This window comes from Theropithecus gelada, chromosome 5, assembly GCF_003255815.1.
Source record: "Theropithecus gelada isolate Dixy chromosome 5, Tgel_1.0, whole genome shotgun sequence".
Lineage (NCBI taxonomy): Eukaryota > Metazoa > Chordata > Mammalia > Primates > Cercopithecidae > Theropithecus > Theropithecus gelada.
The window spans coordinates 171,451,714-171,475,729 of record NC_037672.1 but is presented as its reverse complement, the minus strand read 5'-3'; the positions used below and the strand labels follow the sequence as shown (position 1 = coordinate 171,475,729).

At 35.3% G+C, this 24,016-nt stretch overlaps 1 protein-coding gene across 2 annotated transcripts in view; it reads left to right on the top strand.

Moving 5' to 3' along the window:
- Positions 1-22,024, top strand: part of GLRA3 (glycine receptor alpha 3) — a 175,472-nt gene extending 153,448 nt beyond the window's left edge. Inside the window, exons 8-10 of one of the 2 annotated variants that reach the window (XM_025386060.1) lie at positions 9,220-9,363; positions 11,633-11,677; positions 21,370-22,024. In XM_025386060.1, coding sequence (XP_025241845.1) covers positions 9,220-9,363; positions 11,633-11,677; positions 21,370-21,648 — 468 coding nt within the window. In that variant the 3' untranslated portion in view covers positions 21,649-22,024. The remainder of the gene's footprint in view (positions 1-9,219; positions 9,364-11,632; positions 11,678-21,369) is intronic. The other variant, XM_025386061.1, reaches the window with a different exon arrangement.
- The last annotated feature ends 1,992 nt before the right edge of the window (positions 22,025-24,016 follow it).

Here is a 24,016-nt window from a genome sequence, read left to right as displayed (position 1 = left end):
GGTTTCACCGTGTTAGCCAGGATGGTCTCGATCTCCTGACCTCGTGATCCGCCCGTCTCGGCCTCCCAAAGTGCTGGGATTACAGGCTTGAGCCACCGCGCCCAGCCACCACCCACTTTTAAACAACCAGATCTCATGAGAACTCTGTCACAAGGCAGGACTAGAGGGACGGTGCTAAACCATTAGAAACCACCCCCGTGATGGAATTACCTCCCACCAGGCCCCACCTCCAACAGTGGGGATTACGATTCAACATAAGATTTGGGTGAGGACACACATCCAAACCATTATCAGGATCAGAGAGCACAAAGTCAAATGACTTCAGGGGTCAGATGCACAAATCAATGAACAAAGTGGTCTGGTATAATTAATGAGGGGTGGAGGGATGAGCAGAATGGTTAACTGATGATGAGCATTCCATGCTTAGAAGCATATTCCTTTTCTTTTTTCAGATATTGTGCAGTCCAAACAAACTTATTCTCATACATAAATTTGGCTTGCAGACTGCCTCTCTTTACTCTCTGCATCTAGAGAATTGATTATCTGTCTTAGGTTAAGTGCTTCAAAGCACCACCTGGACTCTACTTTTTTGTACCTCCTTACAATTCATATTGCTGAATTTGGACCTGACACTATTGTTTTAGAAAAATTTTGGCTGAAAATCAGGGAAAATTTCTTATGCTTTGTCATACCCTAATTAATTGACAGCTTCTTTCTATAAAGCAGTGAGTTTTTCTCTTTAACAAAGGTGCCTTTATGTGCTATTCAAGATATCACAGTGATCAAATCATAATCCACATGTTTCTTAATTCTGTACTTATGAGGATTCTTGTTTCAGAAGGACAAATAGAAATCGCCCCTACCTGAGTTTCTCTGGAGTTAGCATAATGCTCTGTGCCACCAAGGCTACTTTCCCCTCTAGGCATGTGGTAGGATTACATCTCCTAGTGCTCTTGTGATCAGGGTTGACTGTGAGTACTTCTGGCTAATGAACTTTGAGCGGAAGCAACCTGTTCCACTACCAGTCTGGAACATTTGTGACCAAATGCGAGAACCACCAGCGACTTGGTTTTCCTCCACTGCTGTGTTACAAGTGAGGATAGCAATGACAACACCACTCCAGGGTCAGCATTCAACTCAAAGTAGACATGGAATATGAGAGCCAAATAAACCTTTGTTCCTTCAAGCCAGAGAAATTTTGTGGTTATTTGATAATTGCTTTGTGTCCTAGCTTGAATCCTCCCTATGCCAAACTCCTCATGTCACTGGAGGGGTAGATACAGAGAAATCTCATGGTTAGGCAAGCTCCCTGAACGTGACTGCTTCTCAGGGCCAAAAAAAAAAAAAAGTGACTTGATTCCCTGTTTAATAACCAAGATGACTGACAGCAATAAAATCCAATTTTTATAGATATAGATATAGATATATCTATATATTTCTTACTTGAGATACAAGAGGCAGGCTTTCTCTATTTCTAATGAAAATTTTACAAGAAAGAAAAACTGCATAATTTCTTGTGAAAAAATATAAGAAATCTACAGAACATATGGTGCTTATATTACTTTCCCTAAATTATAAAACTTTTTTTAGAATGAAAAAGGCTAGGCCTTGCAATAACCTAGCTTGGTTACTCAGTTGATCATTTATCAAGCTGATCTCTTCCTGGATTGCTACATGGCAAGTAGACAATAGTCTCCTGGCTCCTGGCTCATAAACAACTTTAGTATATTTAATACTGCTGGGGGACACACATGGTATTTCAAAGGATAAAACATTTCTCTTATCTTAATAGTTTTGCTTCACCTGAGCAACTAGGTTGTTTTCATCTACTAAATATAATGACCATTTCTTTTTATACGTCGTCTACTAGGAAGTTGACTGTCAGATTTTAGGATCAAAGCTAGCAAATATGGAGGATCTTACAGTATGTATTTTGTGCACCGACATTACTCTTAAATATCAGATGAAATTTAAAAAGCCTGGAATTTTAATATACAGAGAGGAATTCCAATTTACAGTGTTTACAGTTGTTGATTTGCAGTGGTGTCTTAAACGGAAGCAGCCTAATAACTATGTGATATAGAATAGTAGTTAAGTTCATGGGCTCTGGAACCGTGTGAGTTACATTCAAATCCTAGTTTTGCTACTTGGTAGCCATGTGGCCTTAAGCAAGTTATTTCACTACAGCTGTTTCCTCATCTTTAAAATAGCGATGATTGCCTCTATTGTTGTGAGGTTTCAGTGTTACTGTATGGACACTACTGTATTAAGAACATCTCCTGGCATATTAGTTAATATATTTATGTTTCTAATAATAAATGGCTAGTGATTACAAGTCAATACACAGGAGTCAACCTAACTGAGAGACTTAACCATAAATAACCCTGTGCTGCATCCTAGAGATACAAAAATGAGTAAGGTCTGGCCTTTGTCTTAGCTCATGGAATGTAATAGCCTAAAAGCAGAAGATACATAAGTGGATAATGTCAGCACACTGAGACAAAATCAACGATACAAGGGAGTTATTTGGTATTTGCTATCAATACATATTTTGTTAACATATTAGTATAGACATCTCATCTTCAAATCTTCATGGACATACTAATTTTTGCATCCTTCTAACCAAAGTTTTTGGAAAGTGGAAAGCATTTAAAAATTGTAGGATAGAGCAATTAACTGATGGGGGGCATTCAAGTGGTGCTAGCCACAGACATCTTACAGGACCTATCACAAAAATAAATATAATTACAGTTGTAATGAGTGACCTATGAAAAAAGTAGAAGTGGGATGCTGAGAAGCATTATTGTGGCCTGGGCATTTGAGGATAGTTTCCCTGAGGAAGTAGCTTGCAAGCTGAGACGTGCAGAATGAACATCCATTACCCAAAGAAGGAGGGTTCCAAGTCAAAAGCAATAGCAAAAAACTAAAAAACAAATAAAAGTAAATACAAAACAGCTGAGGCAGAGTGGAGTTTGTCAATTGCTTTCAGGTTTTCAAAAACTGAAAGAAAGGAAATGTAGCTACTACATAATAAGCAAGTAAGAAACTGGCATAAGGTGGTAATTATTCCTTCCACAGTGTGGTCTTCCCTGGCCACTGCCATCTAACATAGCCCCCTTCTCCCAGTCCTTCATATCTTTACCCTCCCACATTTTCTTTACATTTCTCTTAAATTATCTTATATATGTGTTTGCTTTTATTGTATGTTTTTCTAACTTGAGTATAAGCTCCATTAATAATAGAGCTTGTCTGTCTTTCTCATCTCTGTACCTATAACACCTAACAACAGAACTTGGGTTCATCATTGGCATTCAGTAAATGTTGAATAAAAAACAAAAATGAAAGCTAGGCTTTATGTGAAGGATTAATATGAATTATTATGAAAGGCTAATTATGAAGGGCTTTATACCCTACAAAACAGATTTTGAACATTAAATTAACAGAGAGTAAATGAAGAATTGTAAGCCTAAAGCAATGCAATCAGATTTGCATTTAAAAATCAGTAACTCTTGTGGCAAGGGTAGAGCTGAGGGACTAGGACACGCTGTGGCTTCGATCAGTGTGATGGCAGCATCAGGAAGGACAGAAATTGATAAACTTGAGAAATGGAAAGAAAAGATAATTAACAGGGCTGCATCTTTGAAAAGAGAGAGTGAGAAGCCTTCTAGATTTGGGGGTGAACAACTGCGAGTAGAGTCTCTTAATGAGAAGAGAGGGGAGCTGTGCATATTTGCTGGGTTTTGTTTGTTTGTTTGTTTTTTGTTTTTGGTGGGGGAGGGTGTAGTCTGGTAGAGATTCTTAACTCCTTTTTAGTCAAATTAAGTTTGAGGTGTGGGAGACAGTCAGAGTGCCATGAAGGAAGAACCTGGATAAAGGGGGATCTAGTCAGGAAATAGAGGTTTGGGGATCATAAGCACAGAAGAGGAATTGAATCCATAGGGATAGATAAGATGGATTAGTGAGTCATGTCCCAATGAGAATAGAAGAGGACCAAGGCCATCTCCCTAAGGAGCTCAAGAAAAGAAAGAGAATCCAGAAAACCGACGGGGTGGAGTAAAGGGAGGGAAACCCAGAGAATGCAGGTCACAGAAGCCATGGAAAGGGCAATCCTTGAAAGGGAAGCATTCTTCTGCAGGATGGCTTGGGAGTAGTTTCCATGACAAAGGTCCCCTGACCAGTGCACCTCATTAGTCGACCTTTAGGTTTTATTTCCATAGACACTTGTATTCGGAGAGTGATACCAAGGAGAGATTCTTCCGGAAAATAGAACTAGGGTTCCCGTGGACAATGGGTCTTTTGAGAAGGTGGTCAAGATTGGAATGATACTGCCTAACAGGGCGGCATGCAGGAGGGGGAGGAAAGAAGGTAATGAATCTGAATCCATGGGGAATGTGCTGTATGTCATGAGTATGCTGTGAATGCTTTGAAGTAAGAACTGCTGTCTTTATTTTAAAGTTACTAGCCCCAAAGTTCCAAACTTCCCACGTCCTGTGTTTGCTGTCCTTGGCGGGGAAGCTGGAATGGAGGAGGAGAAACAGACTTGAAATTGGTGAAGGGGGTCGAAGAGATGATGAGGAAAGTAGGCCTTTAGGCTCAATGCTTATAAGCTGTTCACAATTAGCAGAGCCCTGGCAGGCACAAATGACGTTTCGATGTATTTGTTGTCACTGAAAACGCTCATTGAATTAATTTGGAAATTATATTTCTGAGGTAATTTCTGTGGTTCATGTCATTATGGATTCAGAATGCTCAAAAATGCACACATACTTTATGAGTCATATTCGTTCAGGAATAATGTGGCTTGAGACAGCATCTTTGAAAGCCATATTACTTGTTCCAGGACTGTATATATTTGGAAGCAGCCAGAAATTTCTGGCCAAATTACAGAATTTATGAAATTTAAATCTACACTTGCAAACAGATGGGCATTTGACACAGCACTGGAATAAAGTGAGATGCACTGCTCTTTGCCCAGTGGAGATGGTGCTGACCAGTAGAAGTCACACTTAAGTGCAGGAGGAGATGCAGAGTGCTTCCTTGTTGAAATGCTTCGTTTGTAAGTTGACACTCTTCCGAGTGTCAAGAAATGAACTCTTTCAAAAAGCAAATCAACCCAATTGGAGGTATTAAGAAAGTGTTGCTCCAGAAAGTGAATTTCCATATGTCATCTATGATTCAGTTTCTGCCCCCACGCCTGTATTTTACCATTTAATGCCTTCATTTATCAGTCCATTGACTCAGCAAATATGTACACGTGACAAACACTGATGTGATGGTGACCAAAACAGAGATGTCATCTGCCCTCAAAGAGTTCACAGGACAAACAGGAAAAAAAAGAAAAACAAGGAATCACAATTCCAGTGCAATGTGTTAGGGTAACACAGCAAGTCAGCACAGGTACCATGGGATTCTGAACTAGATTTGGGCAAAGTCTAGCCTGAGACCTGAAGAACCTGCTGGGAAAGATGGGAAAGAGCTTTTTTCCTTACTTTATTTATCGTTCCTGCCACTCTAACTTCCCCGCAAATGTTGAGCCACTTATCCTTTAAAACTACTATCTAAATCTGTCCAAAATTCCCATGGGCTAACGTTTCGTAAAAATAGCTACACTAAATATTGAAGATGAAAGAGGAAAGAATACGGAAGATATAAACAGCACAAAGACAGGCAAGCTCTCAAAATCTCAAAATGTAGGGTGTTGATCCTTAAGATAATTATACACTGGGTCCAAAGAAGTAGGGCAAATTAGCTTGAACCCAGCCTGGCATTCTGTTCTCCCAGATCCACATCTTCTTAGAAGTAAGGATATTTGTTTTTATAGCAAGGAAACAGACTTGTAGCTAACTGTCCATTTCCAATGAAAGGTGGAAAAACATCTTACCTTTTATAAACAAAAGTATCTCTCATTTTTATTTCCAATACTTGGCAAATGACAGCATTTTACGCATCTAATTGGCCATATAAAGTATGAAATAAAATGAATTATCTCATGCTCACTCCACAAAAGGTATGTTTTTGCTGACACTACACTGCTTGCAAGATATGCTTCCTTAATTTCCTTAGAGTAGAAAATTTCCTTACAGTAGCATCAAAATAATGATGTTAATGTATTACATCACTTGGAAGAAAATAGTTATCCATAAGTTTATACACATATACATAAACAAATGAATAAACAGATAAATGTAGAAGACAGTGATTTTTCTTACAGTAGAATGCTAATTGATTTCCTTAATTGAGTAATTTCCTAATACTCAAGCAAATTTTCAACCTTGAGCAATGGACATATACAAAGATACGAGGTCACCTACAACCTGAAATCACTGCAAATTAAACTGAGAGAAGTATGAAAGCAGTTGCTTAAAGGTTACCAAATTACTTTTTCTAAGGGACTTAGGTCTGTATAAGTCTATTTCTAAAAAATACGGACCTAGCTTTTCTTTTTACTCTTCTCTTCCTGTCTCTTCCCTTTGTGTTCATTTTTAAAAGTTGTCTGTTCGATCCGCTTTTTCTTATCCTTCTCTTCCCTTCTCTACCTTTGAGGTGACAAGACACAGTGAAACTGTAAGGCCATAGCTGAGCAAGTGTCAGAATCAAGGATGGTAGCTGGGGCTGGTGGAACCAGGATCAAGGATGCTATCAGATTACGAGAACCTATGGAGCAGGATAAATAGATAGTTAGGATCAAGGCCAGTGGGACCATTGCGGGATGGGACCAGGGGCAAGGAGCCAAATGGGGCAAATGGTGACCAAATAGAAGCCTCCAGCCATAATCCCCCCTACAGGAATGCCAAATGGAACAACTATCTGCACACAAAAAGCACCTTCATAAGAACCAAAAATCAACTGAATGATCACAGTATCTGGTTTTACCATTATATTAAGGTGCTGAGGCTGAAAAGATGGTTGGCAGAATTGAGATGTTAGTCACATACATGGTGAATGATCAAATACATGTTGAGGATAATGGGAGTCAAGTTTCCCACTTTTAGAGAAAAATTTTGCATATATAGAAAGGGTATAGGCTACAGGGAATGCTGTGGTGTTGAGTTAGATTTAGAGATACTAATGGAAGCTCGTGTTTGATGGATAGATGGATAGAGAGATAGAGAGAGAAAGATGATAAAGAAATGTATACAGTTGCTACATTTTATGTGTGTGTGTGTGTGTGTGCGCGCGAATATATGTGTATGTGTGAGATTGATAGCTCTGTCCACTGTGAGGGCCTAGAAACGATACCCCTAAGGAAGATGTGAGTACACCCAGTGCCCAGATCTTGGTTTCTAAAAGCCACTCTTCACTACAGAAGAGTTCCTTAGAGAAAGGGCTGACTCAAAGACCAGAATAGGAAAAGTACAAGATGAATCTGGAGTGTCTTGTGCCAGAAAGTGAGGAAATGCTCAAATAATGAGGGAGACTTGTCAAAATGATATATGTGCTAACATCTAGGGGCTCCTAATGGCCCAATCTGGGATAATGTGAGAATCAAAATAAATAATGATGTTAATGTATTACATCACTTGGAAGAAAATAGTTATCCATAAGTTTATACACATATAAATAAAGGAATAAACAGATAAATGTAGAAGACAGGGATTTTTCTCACAGTTGAATGTGAATTGATAAATGTAGATGAATAAGGAAATTAGAAAATCACCACTGAGTAACCATCACTGTAATAATTGTTTCAGCCAAAAATCATCAACATATGCTAAATCTAGTGTGTGAAGATTTAAAGAGTAATAGAATACTTATATAATTTCAAAATATTCCATGCATGGGAAGATTCACAATTTTACAATAGAGCAACATAGCAGACATTACCTTCATCAATTGATCAGCATTGTGTACCTCCTGATATGATGCACTGTGGAGAACAGGGAATCACTCGTTAGGAATCCCTACTAAAAATCCATCATCTGAATGTAAATGAGGAAACATCAGGCAAACTTTAGAAAATAACTGGCCTGTACTCATCAAAAGTAACAATGCCACAAAAAAAGCAAGGAGAGACAGATAATGTCCCACACTGAAAACTAAAGAGATACGACAACAAAATGCAGCACGTGATCCTGGATTAAATCCTGTGCTGGAAAAAAAATAACAAAAAAGTTTGTTTTTTAAATAAAAAAGGGTATTCTTGAGACAATTGGTGAAATGGGAGGGATTTAAGGATTAGGTGGTAGGATTTTATCAATGTTATAAATGTTAAATTTCTGATTTTGTTGAGTGTATGGTGTTATGTCTACAAATTGCACTCAAATAGTTTGAAGGAATATATACATGTATATATATATATATATATACACACACACACATACACACACAATAATATATATACATACACACACAACAATAAATGTAAAGTGGAGAAGTAAATGTAGTAACAACTGGAGAAGCTGATAGTGCTTTTTACAATTCTTTTTTTTTTTTTTTTGAGACAGAATTCTACTCTTTCGCTCCAGCTGGAGTGAAGTGGCGTGATCTTGGCTCACTGCAACCTCTGCCCTCTGAGTTCAAGTGATTCTCCTGCCTCAGCCTCCCAAGTAGCTGGGATTATAGGCGCCCGCCACTACACCCAGCCAATTTTTGTATTTTTAAAACAGATGGGGTTTCACAGTGTTGGCTAGGCTGGTCTCAAACTCTTGACCTCAGGTGATCCACCCGCCTTGGCCTCCCAAAGTGCTAGGATTACAGGTGTGAGCCATCGCACCTGGCCTCTTTGTACTATCCTTATACTTGTCTTTATAAAAGTTAAAAATATTTCAAAATATGTAACAAATAACCATATATTATTTATAAATGCAATGAAAGAAAAATATCTTAACAGAATTAATAAATACAGTTTTAAACTTTTTAAAAATATTGATGAAAATGTGGAACTAAAAAGCCAACAGCATTATCTATATTTCAACGTTCACATTTTTTAAGCACTGTACTGTTCTGAAGGTAAAGTTATATTTCATCTTACTTCTCCTTTCATCGTGTTTGGGCTATTGCCTAAATTTGAAAAAAACAAAAAAACAGAATACTCATAACTAATACATAAAATTTGCAAAAATGGCCATCTGAAAACTTCAAGAAAAAATTGTCATTTTCTTTATTTTTCAATACTTCTATATGAATGACATAATTCAGAATCAGAAAAACTCAGTTTTGTTCTCAAAGGAAGTAACAATCTAAGTGAATTTGCTTGCTCTCTCTTTCTCTCTCGGCTAGGTTTCATATGTCAAAGCTATTGATATTTGGATGGCAGTATGCCTCCTTTTTGTGTTTTCAGCACTTCTGGAGTATGCAGCTGTAAATTTTGTATCAAGACAACACAAAGAACTTCTGAGATTTCGACGAAAGAGAAAGAATAAGGTAAATGATGAAATGTTTTGGGTTTGGCAGCATCCAGTTTTCACTGGAAAGTGAATTTGTTGTATTTAATAGAGATGAAAAGAGAGGCAATTGGGACTGGGGATGAAATAATATAATATTCCTTTCATTTTTTTTCCAATCCAAACTAAAAATGTCAAAAATAACTTCAGGGAGAAAATGATGACACCTAGCTCTACTTTAAACAGCATATCTGGTGACATGAGACCTACATTAGCTTCTTTTTAATGTGCTTCCTGGAATGACCCTTTTGTATTTTAATTAATGAATTATATCATTTCTTACTTTCAATGTTAGAGCATTTCTAATGGTTTCACTTGACGTAAGTCATCAAATGTAATTATTAAAGTTCTTTTGTCAGAGCTAATTCATTTCATTATTTTCATCAAATATTACTTATTTACTAATACCATGACGATAAATACATGAAAAACTCTGTGGTCTCTTTTTAATGCATATTTTCATGAACTAAAGACATTTCTTTTGAAACCCTGTGGGAAACACAAGAAAGTCCTGTTGTTTCCTGGCTACTATCTGATAAATGATGAAACCAGGAAGAAACTTAGAACATCATGAAGAGACCATAGCCAGTTTCAGAAGTAAACCCCTAATTGGATTTGGATGTCCTAAATGAAGTTTTTCCTCTATGCAGAACTGTAATGGCATCTCCCTTGACATGCACGTGGTTTTGACCAATCTGCTTTCCTTTTCTGTAAGAGAGATCCTCTATCAACAGCAGATCTAAGCATTTACTTCTAATGTGAATGTGCCAACAGACATTTTAAAAGCAAATGGTCTTTTAAAGCAATGGACAGTAATATCAAAGTTTTGTGTAATTGTGGCAAGGATCCAATATCCTGGCATATTTAAGTCAAAACATAAACCTTAATGATAATAGTATAGTTCACATAGTGTGCATTTTTAAGTATGTAAAGATTTAACTTTTTAAGGATTCTTTATGGTTTATAAATTATACTGCAATTTATGTATTTATTACACTTGTTTAAAAAGCTTTGACGTCTCAGTGTTTGAGTCTACTTAGTATTAAACATATTCTAAAGCAGTAACTTACTTATCATTTCTAATTGGCCCTCCAAAAAGCATCACTGCTCCAATAAACACACAATTAACAGCAGCGTGGAAAGAACATCAGCATTCAGCATCAGAGATTCAGTAATACATGAACAAAAAACAGTGCTAAGACTTGTGTTTAATCAAATTTTTATGAAAACAGAAGCATATCTTTTGTACACTGAAACATACTGTGATGGGGAGATTAACTTTATCTTCTTCCCTCACCTCACCCTGGTCTACTGGTCTGTTATATTTTTCATTTCTGCTCATTCTGCCTTTATCTCTTTTTCTTCCTCTTCTCTCTCCCTCTCCACATCCTACTTTCTCATGTTTTCTTTCATAATAACTGGCACCAGTTGAACAACAATGACAGTACAAATGCTGTATCACAGGGATGACGCTCTGGTCTTTCTTTGGTATTAGTGACTGATGAAGACCACTTTCCCTTTTAGTATCATTAATTAGAAGTAAAGCAATATGCATGTTCCCTATCATTATGATTTGCTTTTTGTCATTTTGATTTTCCATTTCCTTACCTTTTTCCTTCTCCTTATACAATTTAGAATGTATCAAGCAGGTCCTGTAAATTCTGGAAAAGAGAAGTTTTATGCATCCGGTGTCCAAATGGGTAAAGTGTGAAAGCTCAGACATATCCTACATCCACCACACATTCGATAATCACAATATCCAGTAGACAAAGTATTAGATGACAAGTTTGTATGCTCAACTCTGGATCCTTCTTTTAAAAAAATTATTTTTACCAAAGTGCCTCTTTACTCAGTTTTACCACATGTAAAAGTGAAATAAAAATATTTGACGCTCCTTCCTCTTTAGCTCATAGAAAGAGGGAAGCATTCATTTTCTCCAGTGACTGGTACTCTGGGAAAATGCAGAAATGCAAAAACAGTCATATCTTATTGTTTTCTGATAACTACTTGATATATTCAGGGAGCAAATGTAATTAAATGTAATTTTGATTTAATGAAAAAAAGAGTTTTTTTAAATTCAGTTTATACGTTGGGATAGATACTTTGCATATGTGAAAATCTATTAATTGCTACCTAGGTCTGTTCAAATGGTATATGCAATTACAACCAATTGTGTAATTATATTTAATCATATATGAATTGATTCTCTGGTTTCTCAATTCCTCTTGGTCCACTTTACCTTCCCACAGACAGAAGCTTTTGCATTGGAGAAGTTTTACCGTTTCTCAGATATGGTAAATTGACTTTCTTAACTCTAAATAGAGGAATGTGGTCATCAGTAAAAAGCAGACAGCATATTCTGCACTACCAAGGCAGTGTTTGGTGGGGAAACGTAGCCCCCTTTTGTATTGAAAGCGGAGCAAACACCATCCTCCTTCAGCTCAGAAGGTTATTTTCTTTTTCTAAAAACTTCATTCTTGTCTTCTCTCATCCATAAAAGGATATTTAAATATTACCCTACATTTTTTTAACAGAGCTATTTGATTGGTCAAAATGATTTAAAAATATATGTTAAAGAGAAATGTCACATATATCTTGTAATAATCATCATAGAAGAAACACTCAGATACTTGTACAAAATTAGTTGAAAATAAATGGAAAATTTATTTATACAAACAAATTCTAAAAGCAGCTGCACAAGAGACCTCAAAATAAGGCAACAAAATGCTTTGTGCCTTCTGTGTATCTTTAGAATCCATTCTAAACGTTAAAATATGCTGAGGTTACTTATAGCAAGTGAACAATTTAGTTTTGATAGCAGCATCCTTTGAAATTGTCAAATAAAAAGAGTTCACAGAGGCACATGTCCAAGTATAATGACTAAATATTAGGAAAGCAATATAAAATAGATAGTTTTGGTCCATACGTGGTTTGACTTGGGGGTTCATAATATAGTACACAGTAATTACATAGAAATCTATTGAAGCCAAGAATTTAGCCTGGGAAATCACACACAAATAGTTCTGTCTACTAAACTTAATTTCTGGGGTAAATTATATCTAAAAGTAGCTACCAGATGATTCTACTGTACATTGCAAGTAAGCATCCCTGCAAGAGACATAATGTTAAATAATTCTTGCAGTAATCTCAGCCTCATAACAGATTGTCTAGATCTGGTATTATTTTAAAGTACTTGCTAAGTTCTCTTATAATATGTAATCACTCAGCAATTGTCCTTTTGCTACTAAAATTTACATCTTATTTCCCAGCATCCCACTTCTCCCTTTGTTTTTCATCCCTGAAAGAAAATTTCACATGATCCACTTGCTTTTACTTGATTATCTTAACTGTAAATTTTTCATGGCATGGAATTTACATAATTAGATATAGTGTTTGCAATATATATTTATAGATACAAGTGGGTATTAGACTATATAGCAGACTCTCTAATCTTTCTTTGGAAGACCAACATAATTATATCTCTAGTAGCTAAACAGTTAATGTTTATAGAAACTATAGAATGAAAGGTATCTATTTAATTAAATATTACTTTATGAAAACTCTAATGAAAAAACAGGCTTATCATATGGAAAGTCAATAAATTTTTATTTTTATAGAAGAAACAATATGATAACACAGATATAGTCATAAGAAAGTATATACATCCCTTTTGTGTTTAAAATATTTCAAGCATTTGGCAAATTTGGGGGTGGTTGGTTTCTCTGACTTTTTGAAAACTATTTCCCTAAACTAACAATGCTCTAGGCTGATCAAATTTGTCCTTTAAAACTATGCATTTTGCTTAGAAACAGTATGAGTAATCTAAATTTTGAAATAAACAGAATCAAAATGAGTCTCAATGTTTGTGCTATGCCCTTTATTGTCATGAGTACTGGTTTACATGGATTTTCTTCAGTACTCTAATTTGGCAGAACAGGCAAAGTAAATAAAATAGTCTCACTGTAGAAAGTTTGCCACAACAGGGGACCTTACATTGATGCAATTATTGTTCCTAGGAAAGTTTTAACTAGGCTCAGCATTGACCTCAGCATCGTATACAGCTTTTTTAAACTTACTTTTTCCTCTGTGAAGGTACCAGAGAATCCTGCGTCTATTCTGAAAGAACACAAGTTTGCTCTTGTATCCAAATTTCCCCACCCCACACTGTCCCAGCCTGCTGTGTGCTGATTACGCACTGCACCATGTCATGGATGCTATCTCCAGTGCTGTGTGTGTGTGCGTATGTGTGTCTGTATGCATGATATGGAAGCATTTTGGCTAGAGTTGCTATTCCCATGTATGATATCATTACTTTAGTCCTGGAGGCTTAAAAAGACATGCCAAGGTATTTCCAAACATGTTTTTTGTTGAGAGTTATGGATGAAATGGGATTGCTTTAATGCATTTCATGTAGCTTCCTCCACAATGCAATGTAATAGTGCAATGGTTTGCTGCAAGAAAACATATGTACACAGTATTCTAGTGCCTGTTTCCCTACTGATGATTATTTATTAATTATTATTTATATATGCAAATGAAATAGGAATGGACCATTAGTTCTAGATTTAAGAAATCCTGACCAAGTTTATGTTTTGCTAGGCACAGTGGTTATCTTTTGAAAAAATAAAGCTATCATTGACTGCATTTTGACCATCTGTACACAAACTTTATTTTATTTACTTATGTTTTTATATGCTGTCTAACTTTAAAAATAATTCAAGATAGCTTCTAAGGATAATAAATAATTGATTTTCCGCCCTGTGCATTTGTCAACTCTATAGTCTAAGGATAAATACAAATGTACATATATATTATTTTGATGAAAGTGAGAAGGATTCATGTTTGAAAGCCATATGGCATCCATATACACTGATTATTCAATAATTTTTCCATTCCAGGTCAGCTTATGCTGTTCTAGAGCTAAGACTTTCTTTAAATAGATTAAGTGTTTCCTACAAATGTCTTCCATGCATATCTGAAGAAAAGTTATTTCCCAATAACTTAGATTCAAACAAAATTCTATTTGAATGACTCTAATAACAGGAGTTGAAATTGCATCCTCTCAAATAAGACAAAAATTGTAAGACTTTAGTTATTCCCTGGAAACAAATATTTAAATATTTAGTTTATGCTAAACTCAGCTATTTCTTATAGCTATATATTCTCTGAAAATCTGTTCAGGACAATAATATTTGACAAAATAATATAATCTCTGTTTAAATTTACATGCATTTGGTGACTTCCATCTCAATGTTAATTAAAATAGAAATGCTGCTTTTTAACATATGATGTCTATTGTAATACCCTATGTCACGCCATAATTATGAGTTGGCAGTAAGTGAATCTAACATGTTATGCTATAAATAGATACATAGATTTTTAAATAAATCATTCCATTGATTTCTTATCTGTCCTCTATAATATTTCATCTAAAACATTAATCTTTCTAAATTTACATTTTTAAATTTTTACATCTTTTAAATTTACCATTTATCAATCTTCAAACCATTTCTGAATCTAAGTTTAATATGCCAATATACACTTGGCTAATTAATAGCGAATTCAGTTGTCATCTATAATAAATGCAGGGTTCTCCTGGAGTGAAATTTCAAATAATTTTATATTAACAATTGACTTACAACAACAAAGTGTTTTTTAAACCTCATCTATAATTGCATTATTTTAGACTTACCATTTATAAATGATATAAAAATGTGTGTAGATATATGAAACTGAATATTTTATTTTAGACTTGTATTTTAGAAAAACAATTTTAATTCACTCACATTTTTCATCTGTTCTTAATATTCTCAAGGGACAATGATGTTTCCCAATAAAATGAGTCATTGCTGTTTATTAGCAATTTAAAATAATCCACACATTTTGAAATAATATAAATAGAAATTAATAACAATTTAATTTTCCTTCCTTTATTACATTACCATTTGGTAGTAACATTACAAAAAAGTATTTAACAAAAAGACATTTGGAATAATCTATTTAATATTTTAATTGTATAAAGATTGCCCCAAAGGTACCTACTAAGGGAGAAACATTAAGATGCAAATAATGTGTTTAATGCTGTTATACCTTACAGCATTTCACATCATCAATACTTCATGCTGTTCTAGATGCTTAATGTTTTGTTCACACTCAATGGCAATTTTCATGCCTTCATCACTCTCACATCCATGTAAGTTTTCTTTTTTCTGGTCATTTTTGAGGACTAAGAAGAAGATACAAAATTAGTCCTTGCCTCACACATGTGTTAGTACACACTATCATGTTTGATGACAGAGATGAAGCAATTTCATTCAATGACTGTATGCACCCTTCTATTTTCTGTCTGTCTCTAATATTTCTAGTTATAACTTGCATTTTATATGAATCAGTGTTTGGCATAATTGAAATAAAATGAAAAGAGACATACAAAGTCTCACAGTATGATATAAAAGCATAATGACTGAAATGTTCTTTTTGTCAGTTTTAAATTTACAGAAAAATGATATTCCTGTAAAAAGAATTGTGTGGTAGTTAAATGGCTGTCTCCATTCTTCATTGCCTACCATTCTAACTTGCTTGAAGCACAGTAAGAAGGTTTACTTGTGGGTAAACTAAACTACTTCTTTAACTTTTTAATCAGCGATTTTGCCCACTTCCTATATTTTATGTTGTCAAGGGCCTTAATTTTATAACCACTAAAGATTGGCTAATACATAATGTCTCTGAGTCAAAAGTTCTAGATATATTTTTTATTCCTTGCTTTTTTGACATGTAATCCATGAAAATGTAAGCTGAAGCTATTTCCAGAAAATTTAATTATCTCAAAAAAATATTTGAGTGCTAATTACAATAAGGAATATCACTGCACATGTAAGCATACATAAACACAGGATAATTTATGACTGGGTAATGCAAAGCAGAGAAATTAGTAATAAAATATTTCAGTGCTGCTTCTTATTTAGTAATCTAATAATAACAATAAGCTGATAGAAAAGCTTCATCCCTGCTTAAAATTATTGTTTAAGTGAAACCTTTCAAAAAAGTCCCAATAAGCCAGTCATTTAAAAAAATCCCTTGATGTTTTTAAGGTCCAGGGGCTCATGGTCTCTCTCATCCCCTGTCTTCCTGTGAGTGCAGACAGGACCCTATACAGGAGTCTGTTCCTTTCCTTCCCATGGAGCTGACAACCTGTTTCTGAAAGGGCCCTGATATGACTCCACATGCCTCATCTCATGGGCACACTCAGAATGATCTCCACTCTTTCATACAACACATTTAAAACACAAAGACTCTTTGCATAAATTAGATTTGCAAGGAATTCTAGCAGTCACATGGCAAAACTCATGTATTATAACAATAAGACAGTGAGGACTTGAGGGGTGAATAGCCTTTTTATTTTTATGCTGTTGGTTAACCTTTTAGTGTAATGGTGCACAAATGCAAGGCCTCCTGGAGAACAGGTGACTGGGTAGGCCTATTTTACATAGTATTTTAGTGCTAGTTTAGTTACTCTGAGTTTAAAACATCTAATAGTAAAATGATTCAAGTTGTTATTAGTATTCTTTCCTTTTGTGTTTGTGCAATTTCTAGAATAATGTAATATTACACTCAAAATATTAATAATATAATAGCAGCAATTTGAGTGCTTTGTCTGGTGTTTTATATTTTCTCTCGCCCTGAAAGAACTGATAGGTAGTATAATAAATATTTTGCAGGAATAGGAAACCAAGAATCAAGAGAGTTAAGTAGCTAAATTAAGGCTATGCAGACTTTGCATGTCCTTGTCATCTCATCTCTAATAATTAAATGTTTTAATTGACCATTCCAATATCTGCTTAAGCCTTTGCTCTCTGGGCAGATGGGATATGATATACTCTTCCTATGCTGTGCTCTTGGGCCATGTTGTACATTTTGGGTTAAAATGTGTTCCGTTTTTCAGTGAGATCTATTTGAGAAGCCCAAACTGATATAAAAATGCCTTGTTCCAAGCCCTTAATAGTGTATTCAGCTATGACTTTTGTTACAATGTAAACAAAACCCAAGATGGAATGTCTGTCAATTTCAGGCAAACACCACTGAATCCTCCAGAAACCATGGGCAAGAACCCTAAGTATTTCATCTACAACTATGTGTTAGCACTTGTCCTTAGAAGATTCAAGTCAAAAGCAATTTTCATACAGGTTTTCTCTTGTTGATACTCAGGACAAGCTCTCACCACAACATGGGACTTTTCATTGGTGAACGAGGTGGTCTGTTTTGCCTCCGTTGGAAGAGAGTCATGAGGTTCAGACCATTCTGGGTACTCAACTGCAGGGTCCATCATTGGCCCATTGTCACATAGGGGTTTTTTACATGGACAGAATACACTTCACCAGAGTCACTCCCATTGAGTTCGTCTTGAATATACTCTTTTAATTTTGTCATGGCACTTAGACTGGAATGCTTTGACATCACCCATGATGGTGTAGGTATCTCAGGCCTAAATATAGACTGATGTCCTTCAGATTCCTTTGGTCTTGGGGGCTGTTTCTAACCAGAACTCAAGAGAATACCAGTAGCTGTCATTCACGTAGATTATACCTGCTGACAGAGTCAGAGGATTTTCTAGTCTAGAATCCTGGCAACTACCTTAGAGTGCCACTATTGAGCTTTTTCCAGAAACTCCAGTCTATGTGTGTTTTAGCAAAGGATACTTGTACAATCAGTGAATTTTAAGACCTCAGAGAGACCAGCTTGGCTACTACGTGCCTTAGATCGCCCACAGTCTGCTTTAGTTTCCCTTTGAAATTCCATCTGGTTACCTTATACAGTGGGGCCAATAGAAATCCAAAATGTACCTGCCAAATTTCAACAGTGCCACAAGTTTTTTCTTTCCTTCTTTCTTTCTTTCTTTTTTTTTTTTAATAGGAGAATGCAGAAGAAATAAAAGTTTGTCCTTTAATGTTTGTGACTTGTAGCTAATGTCCTCAGACAAGGTTATGCCTTGTAAGTGGACTCATGGGGCTGGACCTTGCATCTTATCTGGATTAATTAGCCACCCGTACCGAGTCAAAGATGCCACTAGTTTCCAAACTCTCCTTGACTTTCTGTTTGGTGAGGGAAATTATCATTTATTAAACAACTTACTTTTGACAATGATCTGGACCAAATTGTTTCTTATCCGGTTGTGACAACATACTGGAGAATTTAGGTTCCCTTAGGGATGGACAGTAAGATTATAATTGTGTCCACCTCACATGAAGACATGCTGTGTTTTACTTTTTTGTACCATTGAGACTAAAAACAAAGCATCAGTCAAGTCTATCAAATCCAACCAGCCATCTCTGTCCTTAACTCTTGGATAGAGTTTTGTGTCCAAAACTCTTGAATAGTTTTCACCACATCCAGCCAGCATGGTAGAGGCTGTTGGGAAACTTCTTTACTGAACCCAAATAGTCAACAGTCAGCCTGTAGGATCCATCTAGCTTTATAGGCCACACAGGCTATTCTAGAGAGAATTAATGAAAACCAGCACCCCTGCGCCATTCCCTTAATCAGATCTGAGAGTTCCTGTAATCTTCCTACAAAGGAAGATTTAGGCAATTCTAAGGGCTCCCATTTTATTACATCCAATTAAAACTGGGCTAAGGAATGACTTGCCCAGGACTAGGCTCAAGCCAGAGATGCCAAGATCCTTCGTTTATGTATCACATCTTTTCCAATCATACATTTGGTTAAAGGCAGTGCCACCTACTGAGTATATCTTACTCTCTTTTTTCCTACCTACAGTATTTAGTGTGACCATGATACCTACTATTATAGCTGATCCTTTGCCTCCTTCCCTGCTCAAGCAGTTTCTCTTTCAGTCTTTATATTGCTCTCCTGTTCCCCAGCATATTACTACATATTTTGCTCTGGCATCAGGTAATTGCAAGAAGCTGTGTTCACTACCCCCATGACAATTCATCTTTAACCATAGCACAGTCATAGCATCCCATTGAGAACTGGGCAAGGAAATCCTGGCCTTCCAGTCAGGCTGTTTTGTTTCAGCTGCCTTAACTGATGGAGTAAATTTAGTACCCTATGTCAGTGCCCTTTGTTCCTTTCCCCATTGGCACCGTAGGATTTAACTTCTGAGCTTAGGGGAGTCCGCTGCCAAAACTGGAACAGATTTCCATCCTCCCAACAGGCGATAATGTGCCGGGAAATCGTTCACAGAAATCCTGTCAATTTTTGCTGTGTTCTTTTTGTGTCTTATCAGCCACCTAAAGAGAGCTTATAGATGTACCTCTGGCCATGATCTTTCTTCTGAACAGCCTAGATTTTCTTCTCATCAGTAAAACCTAGTATAGCAGCTGCAAGAGTTAATGTACCCATGAATCTAAATACCCTCCTGCCTTCCCAGAATAAGGGCCACATGCCTAAGGACTCTCCTAACCCAGTGCCTACCTGAGTTTTGGTCGGGAGATATGGTTTGGGTAGGCTCCTTTCTGACTGTCATATGGCCACCCCAGATTTGCTGCTATACTTCACATTATCTACTCTTCTGTAGAGGTATTACATTTCACAGCAGTGAGAGCATCAATCAGTTTCCCTTCACAGCAGCGATTGATTGATTGATTGATTGATTGAGTTTGAGACGGAGTTTTCACTCTTGTTGCCTAGGCTGGAGTGCGATGGTGTGATCTTGGCTCACTGCAACCTCTGCCTCCCTGCAACCTCTGCCTCCCAGGTTCAAGTGATTCTCCTGTCTCAGCCTCCCGAGTGGCTGGGACTACAGGCGCGTGCCCCCACACTCAGCTAATTTTTGTATTTTTAGTAGAGACGGTGTTTCAGTATGTTGTCCAGGATGGTCTCGATCTCCTGACCTCGTGATCCACCTGCCTCAGCCTCCCAAAGTGCTGAGGTTACAGGCACGAGCCACTGTGACCGGCCCATAATTTTCAAGAGTTCAAGCCAATTATTTTACCTTTTATATTATTATGAAAAAGTATTATAATAGGAGAGATATAACAACGTTATTAAATGTCTTCTCATCTTTTAGACCTTCAATTTAGTAATCAAATAAACCCTTACTCATTGGTAGACAGCTACCATTACATTCTAAATAAATGTATTAAAGTAAATTATTAATTTGCATTATGTTATTAAAAATTATATTTTATAAGCATACTTCATTTATTATATATTATTAAATAATTTTTATTTAAATTTTTCTTTAAGTCCTTTCATTTACAAACATGGAAAATTATCTTCAGTTTGCCACCCTTAAAAGAGATGATACTTTTTAGAAGAACATAGTAATAATAAATTTATGTAAAGTTTATGTTCTTAACATGAAATAAACTTCTGCCAGATATAATTCACAATTTCAACCAAACTAATGTGCCTGAAAGGTAGTCGTATATAAACTAGAATACATGACTATCTTCTAAGTATTCCACAAAGGTTACTGTAAAACAGAAAAGTAGCATACAGGGAGAATAACATAAACCAAGCAGTATTATGGAACTAGACTGCATTTTCTGAGGAATTGACTTTGAATTGAAAGAAAAAGCTTGAAAAGGTTTGTCTCCGTGAGAAAGAAAAATTCAGTCAATGATCCTGGTATGCTCCCCTTCAACATCACACATTTAGCCATTTAAACAAATAATGCAAAAAAAAAAAAAAAACTAGTTTATGAATATATATAACACATAGATTTTATCTTGTTTTAATTTAGATATTCAAGCAATATGCAGAAAATACCAGAGTTTAGTTTTCCCATTAAAACATAGCCTTTGGGATTTCACATTTATTAATGGGCACATCAACACAATGTGGCAGGATAAATAAATAAAACTTCAATGGGGAATCAAAACCAATTCATCTTTATATGCTTCAGTTACCTTTTCCTTATATTAATGTAAACATTAATTGTGATAAAATTGGTTATGATTCTGAGATGCCTGTTATACATGCTCTATTCTATTATTAAAGGGACTTGTCGCATTTTCTTTGACAGGATGATGAGGTAAGGGAAAGCCGATTCAGCTTCACAGCCTATGGAATGGGACCATGTCTACAAGCAAAGGACGGCATGACTCCAAAGGGCCCCAACCACCCTGTCCAGGTAATGCCAAAAAGCCCTGATGAAATGAGGAAGGTCTTTATCGACCGGGCCAAGAAGATTGACACCATCTCCCGAGCCTGCTTCCCATTAGCTTTTTTGATTTTTAATATTTTCTATTGGGTTATCTATAAAATTCTTAGGCATGAAGATATTCATCAGCAGCAAGATTAAGTCTCTGGGGGCATGCAAATGCAAATGGTCACTTCACAAGAAAGTGTCTCTGCCATAGGTGTGTATGTGTATATGTGTGTGTGGTGTATAAATGATGACCATTGTATTAAAATGGCATATGGAAAAGGTTCGCATTTTGGTTAGCTATGCAAAGTCATGAGAGATAAGATTCTTTTAATGAATAAAAAATATTTATTAGGGGATTCTATTTCATATTAATTCTAGGTGATTTGTTTTTTCACAGTAAACCATGTAAGTGGAAGCTTTACTGCCAATGTGTTTATATGTTATATAATATCTCATAATAACAGACACGAAAACTACTTTGGAATTCCTTAATTTGTAATTCAATGCTATTAAATCATACAAAAGCAAATTTTGCACAGTAAATTTTATGAAAGGAAAAGGGGGAAATTATAAAGATAATAAAAACCAATAATTTGAGATTTAAAACTATTTTCTTATAGTATAGTTATGAAATGGGAAAATAATTAGTTACAGTGGGAAATTCACTCATATTAATGGAGGATTGTACATATAAATACTATTTAACCAATATATGTAATTTTGAAAATTTTTAAATAAGAGCATTAAAAGACTTCAATGGTTTGGAATACTAAATTTAATTGTTTAGAATAATAAATTTTCCTCTGTGCAAATTTAAAACAAATAACATAAGAGATCGTGTTACAGTCACAATCTACTTTTCTTAAACTTTATATCTCTAGGAACGAAGGTGGAAATATGGAAAACAACTTTGTTTTCAAATAAGTATTATAGCTATGTATTTTTAGTTATTGCCAAACATTGAACAATTCAAGCCAGCACCTTGTTTTTGTTAGACTTTTAATAGCTGCTTAACTGTGTGTGATTGTGTTTAATAATTTGATATAACTGAACAAAATTCAGTAAGACTTTTATATTTTAGTTTAGAATGTGACTTTAAAATTCAATGGGATTAAAGTATTTACATTTTGATAAAAATGAGTACAATGAAAACAAAAATGGATTCATGAAAGATTTTTTAATAAAAACAATTTTCCCAGCAATGTTTTATGGGTCTCAACTCCTATCTCCAAATATAAGGAGGGAAAGTTTTAATTTTAAATGATATAAGTAAGTCATTTCTATAAAGTGGGGACTGTTTTTCTATTTCTGAATTAATGATTTCAAAATCTAAGCCATTCGCAAGATGAAAATAATTTTAAAAGAAATTTTTACGTAAAATTTTTCAATGACCCCCATGGGAGTACTTCAACAACAACAGAGCATTAGTAACTTGTTTTTTGCAGTGTAATTGGGTGCAAATGTATGATAGAGTTCTTGGTAAACAGAACCAGACTCTGACTCTTTTTCGGTTTTGCTATTTTTTTTTTAACTATTTTTACCATAAATGTATTTGGGAAAGCTTTGGAATGCCTTTTAGGTATTTTAATTATTGGTCAGATGCACAAACTCAGTCTGCCAAATTATTCACAGAGAAAACTTTAAACACTAAGAAAACAATGAATTCAGATGTACAATAGAAAAGCCAGTTATTTAACGAGATGCTGTTTTCTGCCCTTCAACCACTCTCAAATTAAAAGCAAAAACTACCATTTAAAACTAAAACCTTTACAATGTTATTATACATCAGCTTATACAATTGTAATTTTTAAAAATAACATTTTAAAAAATAGTAAATGTTAAGCAGTTTTTACTAGTAAAATACCAAGTTCCTCTCCTTTATAAGTAACTTAAAACAACAATATAAGGAAATAACATTATGTTTGGCATTATGTGCAAATGCCACAACTAAAAGAATTTGTTACTCTCTATGTACCCACGTTGAGGACTGTGCACGTGAAAATTAAACACATGCTTCTTCATTTGGTGTGTATTTAACAAAACCATGGAAACATATTCTTGTGCTAAAGATAGAGCAAGATATGTCATTTGTATTCCTTGAGAATTAGCAGGAGAGTTCAAGGTAATTATAAGCTACATCATCTCGATGTGTCTCTGAAATACCTGAATATGTTTTTCTATACTTTCCACATCTTATTTCAAGTTTCCCAACATTGCTTAAGTGAATTCTGCCAGGAGCAAACAGAAATATAATGAATGCAAACATGCTTACTTCCAAAAGAAATTCACAGACATCACTTGTTTCCATATTTGAGAATATTGAAAATGTGTCTTTTTTAAATCTGAAATTTAGAAAGTGAAAATACCAAACATGAGACAATGTTGTCAACAAGGACGTTGGTGCATTAGAAGTCTATCTCAAAAGTATTGTACTTTCCTTAGGCATAGTTTTCCTTTCCTATTACGTTTGTCACTGTCTTACTGCACTAAGAAAATACTTTAACAGCTTTCACTCACAAGA